The sequence below is a fragment of the Aethina tumida genome, chromosome 2 (assembly GCF_024364675.1).
Source record: "Aethina tumida isolate Nest 87 chromosome 2, icAetTumi1.1, whole genome shotgun sequence".
Lineage (NCBI taxonomy): Eukaryota > Metazoa > Arthropoda > Insecta > Coleoptera > Nitidulidae > Aethina > Aethina tumida.
In genome coordinates, this window is record NC_065436.1 from 2,703,939 (window position 1) to 2,716,500 (window position 12,562).

The window sequence follows — 12,562 nt, forward strand, 5'->3', positions numbered from 1 at the left end:
TTTAAGTACCAGCTTCAGTACATTGTCTAGACTGGTCTAAATAATTAAATAATCCATATTTATATGAAGAAGTCCTCCACTTTGCCTTAATGTATATTCATTTCCTTAAACATAATCTAATTTTAGACCGACGAAACCAAAATCTTGAGACTTCACCATTTACATCATCGTCTTAAAATATAATAAACTAAATTATTGAGCCAAAAACGTAAATAAATTCCTTTTTCCTGTGCTAAATAATAATATTTATACTTAGCTTCTTTGACTCAAAACCTTCCATCTTCTATTGTTTCTAAAATTGAACCAGCTTTAAAAAAATGTCCATCATTCTTTTTGCGAATCGTGGGCATTACGTAATCAAGATAATTTCAGATGTGGGTGTTTTCTCGACCAAAGTTTCTTAAGTGCCGTTATAAAATGTGCACACATTCCTTTAACAACACATAATCCGCTAGAATAGCAACAACAACAACAATTTATGTTAATGAGACTTCGACGTGACGTCACATCGTTTTGCTCAAAACGCTCAGTTTGTCGAAAAATTTAATAAGACTAGAATTAGGATGATGTCACCTACGACAGATAAAATGTGGCAAATTACAAGTTTATCACTTGGATATAAAATTATGAGCCTGCAACGCAATAAATGTAATCGATTACGTCGTCACGTTTCAGAAATAGAGTCATATAAATTCAGCATATTAATGTGCAACCTTTGGAAGGTGCCCTTTTCGAGCAATTACGTTCATCATTAGTACTCTGACATTGACCCACATCCATATTTACAAACGATAAAAGCCACATTAAGGTGTGAACGTTTATGACCGATCTTGTGTTGATTATGTCATACTGGATGACTTATTGGACTTGTGTGTATAGGTTATTATTCTTGGGAATTAGTTTCATTCTTTAAAGACAGAAGATTATTCAAAGTCTTTAATCTTTTATGTGTTTTTACAAAGAGTTTTAAGGACCGATGAATGGATAAGTTGATGTCTGAAGCAAAAATGTTCTTAGATGTTACTTTTGGAATCGATATCCCTTTATTCCTTCATTCATCAAATGATTAAAGGCAAAAAGGTTCAGTTACAAAGAATAAAATAGTTGATTATTATTCTGTTCTTTCATTTTTCAAGTGGCAAAAATATAAAATTAAATCACTTATTTATGGAAACAAATTTTTAAAAAATTTGTGGGCCATTTTGTTGGTATCCAGAGCAAAAATGTAAAACAAACCCTTATTCCAATAAGTTGGAAACCGACAATAGACAGCGACATAAAAACACATGTTGCTTTCAGGCACAGAACCGTACGATCAAGACATTGAATACGATCGCTAAAGTGCACTTACGTAACCTCTCCCGCTCTTTGGCTGGCGAAGTGCTCCAGCCAGAAATAGATACCTGTTACTATACGCTAACTAACTTTCCCACAAAGCAAACAACCGAAGACACATTTTTTTTTTGTTGTTGGCGACGTTTTGTTGTGTTGGCGGTTGCGGTTTCCTTTATCGAACCCGTTGCGACCTTGTTTTCAATTCAATTGGGTGATAGCGGGGAAACTTATAAGCTCCACAAGTTTCCTGTCGAACGGTGTTTCTCAATGTTTCCGTTCTGGGGAGATTACAGCTTGATTTCTGTTTCAGCTTTGGACTTGACATTAACGTACAATTATTATGGATATTCCTGTACTAAACATGTTTCTCAAAGTGCCATCTTGATTATTGTTATTTTGTAACTGCTTCCTTTATCTGGTCAATTCCCATACAATCATATATATATATATATATATATATATATATATATATAAAATCTTCTATTTACATGGACAGGTCTTGAAGTAACCATCTTGTTGGCATCTAAAGCAAGTATCTTGTTGATTATTATTCATGGAATCAATATTTGTGTCCTCTCATTCTTCAAATGATAAAAGTTATACACCTCCAATCAAATCTTCTATTTACAAAGGCTGTTTTAATTTTGGACTTGTCCTGGACATAGTTTTGTTATCGTTGTTGCTGTGTCTCCAGTCATTTTAAAAGTTATCTTAAGAAACTAAATATATTTTGGGTGGTTCTCATTGTCGACACTAATTTAATAGTAAGACTATTTTCGAGATTATAATTATTTTATTGCCACAGCCTTTATGGAGTCAAATTCATCATAAGAATGTTTTGGATTCAATACCCAATAATTTAATGGTGATTTAATATTTTTATAATACTAGATAAAAGTAATACCTCCAAAAAATCTTCTATTTACACAGACAGGTCTTGAAGTAACCATCTTGTTGGCATCTAAAGCAAGTATCTTGTTGATTATTATTCATGGAATCAATATTTGTGTCCTCTCATTCTTCAAATGATAAAAGTTACACACCTCCAATCAAATCTTCTATTTACAAAGGCTGTTTTAATTTTGGACTTAACTTGGACGTAGTTTTGTTATCGTTGTTGATGTGTCTCCAGTCATTTTAAAAGTTATCTTAAGAAACGAAATATATTTTGGGTGGTTCTCATTATCCACACTAATTTAATAGTAAGACTATTTTCGTGATTATTATTATTTTATTGCCACATCCTTTATGGAGTCAAATTCATCATAAGAATGTTTTGGATTCAATACCCAATAATTTAATGGTGATTTAATATTTTTATAATACTAGATAAAAGTAATACCTCCAAAAAATCTTCTATTTACATAGACAGGTCTTGAAGTAACCATCTTGTTGGCATGTAAAGCAAGTATCTTGTTGATTATTATTCATGGAATCAATATTTGTGTCCTCTCATTCTTCAAATGATAAAAGTTATACACCTCCAATCAAATCTTCTATTTACAAAGGCTGTTTTAATTTTGGACTTGTCCTGGACATAGTTTTGTTATCGTTGTTGCTGTGTCTCCAGTCATTTTAAAAGTTATCTTAAGAAACTAAATATATTTTGGGTGGTTCTCATTGTCGACACTAATTTAATAGTAAGACTATTTTCGAGATTATAATTATTTTATTGCCACAGCCTTTATGGAGTCAAATTCATCATAAGAATGTTTTGGATTCAATACCCAATAATTTAATGGTGATTTAATATTTTTATAATACTAGATAAAAGTAATACCTCCAAAAAATCTTCTATTTACACAGACAGGTCTTGAAGTAACCATCTTGTTGGCATGTAAAGCAAGTATCTTGTTGATTATTATTCATGGAATCAATATTTGTGTCCTCTCATTCTTCAAATGATAAAAGTTACACACCTCCAATCAAATCTTCTATTTACAAAGGCTGTTTTAATTTTGGACTTAACTTGGACGTAGTTTTGTTATCGTTGTTGATGTGTCTCCAGTCATTTTAAAAGTTATCTTAAGAAACTAAATATATTTTGGGTGGTTCTCATTATCCACACTAATTTCATAGTAAGACTATTTTCGTGATTATTATTATTTTATTGTCACATCCTTTATGGAGTCAAATTCATCATAAGAATGTTTTAGCATCATTACTCAATAATTTAATGGAGATTTAATATTTTTATAATACTAGATAAAAGTAATACCTCCAAAAAATCTTCTATTTACATAGACAGGTCTTGAAGTAACCATCTTGTTGGCATCTAAAGCAAGTATTTTGTTGATTATTATTCATGGAATCAATATTTGTGTCCTCTCATTCTTCAAATGATAAAAGTTATACACCTCCAATCAAATCTTCTATTTACAAAGGCTGTTTTAATTTTGGACTTGTCCTGGACATAGTTTTGTTATCGTTGTTGCTGTGTCTCCAGTCATTTTAAAAGTTATCTTAAGAAACTAAATATATTTTGGGTGATTCTCATTGTCCACACTAATTTAATAGTAAGACTATTTTCGTGATTATTATTATTTTATTGCCACATCCTTTATGGAGTCAAATTCATCATAAGAATGTTTTGGATTCAATACCCAATAATTTAATGGTGATTTAATATTTTTATAATACTAGATAAAAGTAATACCTCCAAAAAATCTTCTATTTACATAGACAGGTCTTGAAGTAACCATCTTGTTGGCATCTAAAGCAAGTATTTTGTTGATTATTATTCATGGAATCAATATTTGTGTCCTCTCATTCTTCAAATGATAAAAGTTATACACCTCCAATCAAATCTTCTATTTACAAAGGCTGTTTTAATTTTGGACTTGTCCTGGACATAGTTTTGTTATCGTTGTTGCTGTGTCTCCAGTCATTTTAAAAGTTATCTTAAGAAACTAAATATATTTTGGGTGATTCTCATTGTCCACACTAATTTAATAGTAAGACTATTTTCGAGATTATAATTATTTAATTGCCACAGCCTTTATGGAGTCAAATTCATCATAAGAATGTTTTGGATTCAATACCCAATAATTTAATGGTGATTTAATATTTTTATAATACTAGATAAAAGTAATACCTCCAAAAAATCTTTCATTTACATAGGCAGGTCTTGAAGTAACCATCTTGTTGGCATCTAAAGCAAGTATCTTGTTGATTATTATTCATAGAATCAATAATTGTGTCCTTCAATCTTCTATTTACAAAGGCAGCATAGCTTTATTGTTGACATCTAAAATAAAGGTATTATCAATGGTACTTCTCAATATTTTCGTTCAAAAGTTTATTTTTCATTTTAATTTTGAATCAACATTGTTGCTAAGTCACTTAACATTTTAATAGCAACTGCTTTAAGAATCTGAACATAATTTGTATGACTGCCATTGCCCACATTAATTTGATAATAAAAGTACGTCCTTGATTTTGGTTATTTTATTGTCACTTCCTTTATGGACCCAAATCCACTACAGGAATGTTTTTGCATCAATGCCCAACAATTTAATGGTGATTTAATGGTATGATTTACATTTCGGACGCAATGAATTGTATGGTCCGAAACTACGTTTAATAATTACTGTTGTATAATCACGCTCTGAATAAAAATATACATATTTATAATTCATGTGTCTTGATAAAACACTTTGTATGTTGTGTCGGAAAAATTAGCAACTATATGGCGTGTGTGGAGTGTATTATTAAAATTTATTCCAACAATTAACACCGTACACGTTTTCGTGTAAAATTATTTAACACCATTAAAACACAATAAATAAATAAATAAAATAATCGTCATGTTCATTGATACGAAATCACATTAATTATTTGCTCTCATCTTACCATTTTTTATCTAAAACAAATAGTCGCAACCTTGGCTGTATCCAAAGGCGTATTAATTTGCTGTGTGTGAATTTGTTTTAATCGAAATCTATTTTCGGCTATTACGCCCGCTCTATATTGGAAAATTGCCTGATCTCACGTCAGAAACTGTGGCTGATATTCCGAATTGAAAACTACTCCCGTAATTTATAAATAACCTTTAAAGCACGCAGGAATCAAGCCGTAAATAAAGTGGAAAAGTTTTTTATTTAAGTGTAGTAAATATTTATAATGTAAATGGCACAAGTGAGGAACAATTAGTAAATATTTATGATGGGTACATAAATCAGTAAAGGAAGGAAGTAGGCAACCCACATTGACATTCAGGTGGTCAATCATCTTGAGGTAGTACCCCATTCCATGTGTCTTCAACTTGACTTTGAAGGTCCTCCAAAATCTGAAAAGGGAAATGAGTAAAGGAAGGAAGTAGGCAAACCACATTTAGTGAGAGAAAATATAACACAGACCCAATGGTTACATTTCATGGATACTTGAGGAGTAAAGTCAGTACCATGTATTAATTCTCCTCAATGATTCACACAATCATTGACTTCTCTTTGGCATTGATTTGGTGAGGTGGTCAATCATCTTGAGGTAGTACCCCATTCCATGTGTCTTCAACTTGACGTAGAAGGTCCTCCAAAATCTGAAAAGAGAAATCAGTAAAGGAAGGAAGTAGGCAAACCACATTTAGTGAGAGAAAATATAACACAGACCCAATGGTTACATTTCATGGATACTTGAGGAGTAAAGTCAGTACCATGTTTTAAATCTCCTCAATGATTCTCACAATCATTGACTTCTCTTTGGCATTGATCTAGTGAGGTGGTCAATCATCTTGAGGTAGTACCCCATTCCATGTGTCTTCAACTTGACGTAGAAGGTCCTCCAAAATCTGAAAAGAGAAATCAGTAAACGAAGGAAGAAGGCATACCACATTCAGTGAGAGAAAATATAACACAGACCTAATGGTTACATTTCATGGATACTTGAGGAGTAAAGTCAGTACCATGTTTTAAATCTCCTCAATGATTCTCACAATCATTGACTTCTCTTTGGCATTGATCTAGTGAGGTGGTCAATCATCTTGAGGTAGTACCCCATTCCATGTGTCTTCAACTTGACGTTGAAGGTCCTCCAAAGTCTGAAAAGGGAAATCAGTAAACGAAGGAAGAAGGCATACCACATTCAGTGAGAGAAAATATAACACAGATCTAATGGTTACATTTCATGGATACTTTAGGAGTAAAGTCAGTACCATGTTTTAAATCTCCTCAATGATTCACACAATCATTGACTTCTCTTTGGCATTGATCTAGTGAGGTGGTCAATCATCTTGAGATAGTACCCCATTCCATGTGTCTTCAACTTGACTTTGAAGGTCCTCCAAAATTTGAAAAGGGAAATCAGTAAAGGAAGGAAGTAGGCAAACCACATTTAGTGAGAGAAAATATAACACAGACCCAATGGTTACATTTTATGGATACTTGAGGAGTAAAGTTAGTACCATGTTTTAAATCTTCTCAATGATTCTCACAATCATTGACTTCTCTTTGGCATTGATCTAGTGAGGTGGTCAATCATCTTGAGGTAGTACCCCATTCCATGTGTCTTCAACTTGACGTTGAAGGTCCTCCAAAGTCTGAAAAGGGAAATCAGTAAACGAAGGAAGAAGGCATACCACATTCAGTGAGAGAAAATATAACACAGACCTAATGGTTACATTTCATGGATACTTTAGGAGTAAAGTCAGTACCATGTTTTAAATCTCCTCAATGATTCACATAATCATTGACTTCTCTTTCGCATTGATCTAGTGAGGTGGTTAATCATCTTGAGGTAGTACCCCATTCCATGTGTCTTCAACTTGACGTTGAAGGTCCTCCAAAGTCTGAAAAGGCAAATCAGTAAAGGAAGGAAGTAGGCAAGCCACATTCAGTGAGAGAAACTATAATACAGACCCATTCTTGAAGAATAAATTTAGTACCATGTTTTAAATCTCTTTAATGATTCAGACACTCATTGACATCTCTTTGGCTTAGATCTAATGAGGTGGTCAATCGTCTTGAGGTACCCCATTCAATGTGCCTTTAACTTGACGTTTAAGGTCTTCCAAAATCTAAAGAGGGAGGGTTAAATTTGGAAGTTAATTAAACGATGATAAGTCCTGATAAGTTTTCTTGGTCATGGCAATAAAAGTACAAAGGAATGTTGGAAACACTCCAAAGTACCATTCCCAACATGAGGTTCAGATTATCTTGTTGGAAAAGTGGATTTTAAAGACTTCCATGGCAAAATTTAAGTAAGTTTTGTCTTCAAGGGGATGAATGAACCCATCAATTTGTCAATTTTGACCAAACTGGACCTCCAGAAGGGGCCCAATTCCTGTGTCATCAAGTAACTACTCAGATGAAATATTGTTTTTTTTTTTATACCACAGTTCCATACACCTAAACACAAACATAATCTCGTCTGACCCACATTTTACGCACCGTGAATTTTAACCACATAATAATTTTTTCGTGTTTCCATCGAAAATGCCTCAGTTTGGCTCCGGTTGCACTTACAGAGTGGTTCTCTGGTGGTTTCGTCATTTGTACGTGTGTGTGTTTGTGTTGTCGGTGCTCGTAAAATGTTGCTGCTTTGAAAATGCCGTAAGTTACAAGACGGTTTAGTTGCCACTCCGGGTTTACAGTGGTAACGTCTTAATCGTTGTGTATTCCGAGAATTTAAGACGTGATTGTGGTTGAATTTACATGGGAAGAGGCGACTAAACGACTAATTTATTTAATTAATTTGTTGCTTAGAGGATAAATCTTATACTTCTCTGTCTTAAAATACAATAAAACAGATTTATGTGCATCTAAGAAAAACTGGAGTACAGTAAATGAAGAAAAATAAGGACAAAAAATTATGTTAGTTATATTTATAATTATTTTTGTTAGATAGAAAGTAAAGTAAAATAAAGAAAAATTAATAACTATTTATTAAATAGAAAAAAATATGACAATAAAGCTTTAATTTCTTTAATTATTTTTTGGTTTTTAATGATTTTTACTATTATAACTGATTTGTATAATAAAATATTTTTGAGTTTTTTAGAGATAAATTTGAAGCTTACTACTTTGTTATTATTCACAATAAATATATAAATTTGACTTGAATTTATCTAATACGGTGTAATTTTTATTTAATTTAATTTAATTAATAATTAAAAAAAAAACAATATTTTTTCCATCACATATAATATATTATTGTTCATGATAACCTAAATTCTGATGCTGTTTTTGATTTAATTTGTTTGCTTAATTAGTAAGCCCGATAACACACAATAATAAATATATTAAACAAACAAAAATGAATGAATATTATCCGGGAAACCAACTTATTATAAAACTATTGCTTTCATTTCCCATTTCCGTTTTTGTTACCAACTTCATAATTCCATTTTATTCCCCGAAAACGTTGTAAATAGAGATGAATGGAAGTTGTATAACGCACTCAAATTATCTGGGTCAGCTTTTATGGCTTTGTGGAGTTATCGAATTTTGTTGAGGAATTGAGCAATTTCGCAGACCGTTTTGATGGAACGGTTGCATCACTGATCCAGTTTAATAAATTAGCATTATGCTGATTGGATTTCGGTGTTACGTAAATGTTTATAAAAGTATTCACATATCATGTGGTTTGATGTGCACCAGTTATTTGAAGGTGTTGAAAAAAAAATCGAAATGGATTAGATGATAAAACATTAAAGGACGTTTAAACCGTAATTCATGTGACGTTTGTTTGAGCAGCACAAATAGATAATTGTTATCGAATGTACAAAGTGTACACCTTTGTGAGTAGAAACATTCCTGTCTGTGTTTATTGACATTTCATTAATCGCAAAATTCCATTCAGTATGTGTGACTCCAAATAATAAAATAGGTGAGTTTAAGATTTAAACTAATAAAGCCTAAAAAATGTCTTATTATCTGTGAAATATAATATTGTTAAAAAACTGAAAAAGTGGTAAATATTACACTAATTTCTGTAAGTTAAAATTCATTCAAATTGGAGAGAAGAGAAATTGGAGTGGATTAGAAAAAACTAAAGACATAAAATATTAAATATTTCTCTAATTTCCCCAATAAAATATTTAATTTCTTTTATAATTATTTTATTATTAATAATTAGGTAAGATTAAAACATATTTTAAAGAAATCGTTGAAAAAAAAGTAGAGAACAAATTAGAAAGACAAAATTCAATAAAGTAATTAAAATTAGGCCAATTTCTGTCATAAAATATATTTTTAATCATTATTTATTAAGTTAAAATCAATTCAAATTAATTGTTGGAGAGGAGAGAAACTGGAGTGGATGAGAAAAAAATAAAGACACAAAATATTAAATGTTTCTCTAATTTCTCCAATAAAATATTTAATTTCTTTTATAATTATTTTATTATAAATAATTAGGTAAGATTAAAACATATTTTAAATAAATCGTTGATAAGAAGTAGAAAAGAACAAATTAGAAAGACAAAATTCAATAAAGTAATTAAAATTAGGCCAATCTCTGTTATAAAATATATTTTTAATCATTATTTATTAAATTAAAATCAATTCAAATTAATTGTTGGAGAGAAGAGAAACTGGAGTGGATTAGAAAAAACTAAAGGCACAAAATATTAAATATTTCTCTAATTTCTCTAATAAAATATTTAATTTCTTTTATAATTATTTTATTATTAATAATTGGGTAAGATTAAAACATATTTTAAAGAAATAGTTGAAAAGAAAGTAGAAAAGAATAAATTAGAAAGACAAAATTCAATAAAGTAATTAAAATTAGGCCAATTTCTGTTATAAAATACATTTTTAATCATTATTTATTAAGTTAAAATCAATTCAAATTAATTGTTGGAGAGGAGAGAAACTGGTGTGGATAAGAAAAAAACAAAGACACAAAATATTAAATATTTTTATAATTTCTCTAATAAAATATTTAATTTCTTTTAAAATTATTTTATTATTAATAATTAGGTAAGATTAAAACATATTTTAAATAAACCGTTGATAAGAAGTAGAAAAGAACAAATTAGAAAGACAAAATTCAATAAAGTAATGAAAATTAGGCCAATATCTGTCATAAAATATATTTTTAATCATTATTTATTAAGTTAAAATCAATTCAAATTAATTGTTGCAGAGAAGAGAAACTGGAGTGGATGAGAAAAAAACAAAGTCACAAAATATTAAATATTTCTCTAATTTCTCTAATAAAATATTTAATTTCTTTTATAATTATTTTATTATTAATAATTGGGTAAGATTAAAACATATTTTAAAGAAATCGTTGAAAAAAAAGTAGAAAGGAACTAATTAGAATGGCAAAATTCTATAAAGTAATTAAAATTAGGCCAATTTCTGTCATAAAATATATTTTTAATCATTATTTATTAAGTTAAAATCAATTCAAATTAATTATTGAAGAGAAGAGAAACTGGAGTGGATTAGGTAAAATAAAAGACACAAAATATTGAATATTTCTCTAATTTCCCCAATAAAATATTTAATTTCTTTTATAATTATTTTATTATTAATAATTAGGTAAGATTAAAAGATATTTTAAAGAAATCGTTTGAAAAAAAGTAGAAAAGAACTAATTAGAATGACAAAATTCAATAAAATAATTAAAATTAGGCCAATTTCTGTCATAAAATAAATTTTTAATCATTATTTATTACGTTAAAATCAATTCAAATTAATTGTTGCAGAGAAGAGAAACTGGAGTGGATTAGAAAAAATAAAAGACACAAAATATTGAATATTTCTCTAATTTCCCCAATAAAATATTTAATTTCTTTTATAATTATTTTATTATTAATAGTTATGTAAGATTAAAACATATTTTAAAGAAATCGTTAAGAAAAGTAGAAAAGAACAAATTATAAAGACAAAAATCAATATTAGTCAAATTTCTGTAAAATAATATATTTTTAATAATTATTTATTAGGTTTAAAACGTATTTAAATTATTTGTTGAAACTAGTGTGGATTAGATGAAACAAAAGTAGTTTTTTATAATTATTTCATTGTTAATTAATTGATTATATAATTAATTGATTATAATATACTTTAACGAAGTTGTTAAAGAGAAAAAGTAGAAAAATTTATGAAAAAGACAATAGAATAAATTTTTAATAAATGTTAAAGTAAAAGTAGAAAGACAAAAACAAATATTGCACATGATTTCCAATTAGAGTCAGCATTAAATTATGAAACGACAGAGTAATACGAGAACAAACGTGCGCATCTTGATATTCCTGCAACATCGCTTTAATCCCGACTGGGAAGTAAACATAGGGAGGATGTTTGTGGAACGCATTTAATATCTGGGTCAGCCTTTACGACTATGCGGCGCTATTGAATTTTGATGGGGTGCTCAAACGCGTTGCGAGGCTCCAGCTAGTTCACCAGGACATTTTTATGCACCACACGAGTCCTGCGTCTTAAAACTTCGGGTCATCCGGAAGACAGTCACTGAAAGTCCTTTAATTTTTCGTTGCAGAGCCGAACGGGAGAAAGTCCGGGTGAAATTCTTCCAGCAGTCCAAGCCGCAGGAGGTCGACCTGCCGGATGAGCCAGCCGTATTCGCCGACACCGACTACATGATGGCGACGCAAGTGGTAATGACCGAATCGAATCACGTGGTTTACACCAGAACTGAAAGGTGAGCGATTTCCTCCCCTTCAGCGTCCTCCGATTCGCCGACGTGAGGACGTGACTCTTGACCTTCCCCGAACGTAACGAATCCCTTTCGATTTGCTCGTTACGTTCGTGGTGTTGTTTCCTGAGTTTTTCAGCGTCCCCAATTTTTTTCGTGCCTGATAAGATCAGCAATCCTTTTAGCCTTGTCCTTTGGCCACTCTGTGGAGGACGTATATTTTTAACACTGTGGTGTTTCCGGGGAAAGCTCCTGTCAATCTAATCTGGGAAGCTTTATCGGAAATTAAAGGTACTTCAGCCAATTTCAGCGATTTAAATTCAAATGTCACCAACCAAAACCATTTCCATTTTTATGATTGACACGTTAATTGAGTAATTTGCCTGATACAGTCCCAATAAAAAAAATTATTAAACTTTAAAATCCGGCTTTAGTAAAATTTATTACGTAGCAACTTCATTCTATAATGTAACACTTGTTAAGCTCCATTCAGCTCTCTAATTAAAGCAATTGTTAAACTAATTAAATACTTGACAGGTCATGTCGTGCCATGAGACCAATTTACTTGAGGCATGTGCATTTAAGCGCTTAACACCAGAGCTGGTTGATGTCTGGAACGATTTCT

The 12,562-nt window shown here is 30.6% G+C and overlaps 1 protein-coding gene across 1 annotated transcript in view; it reads left to right on the forward strand.

The window, feature by feature from the left end:
- The window catches only part of LOC109605759 (uncharacterized), a 134,247-nt gene that overhangs the window by 74,867 nt on the left and 46,818 nt on the right, over positions 1 to 12,562 (forward strand). The window contains exon 4 of the mRNA XM_049962595.1: positions 11,782 to 11,943. Within this exon, the coding sequence (XP_049818552.1) occupies positions 11,782 to 11,943 (162 nt within the window). The remainder of the gene's footprint in view (positions 1 to 11,781; positions 11,944 to 12,562) is intronic.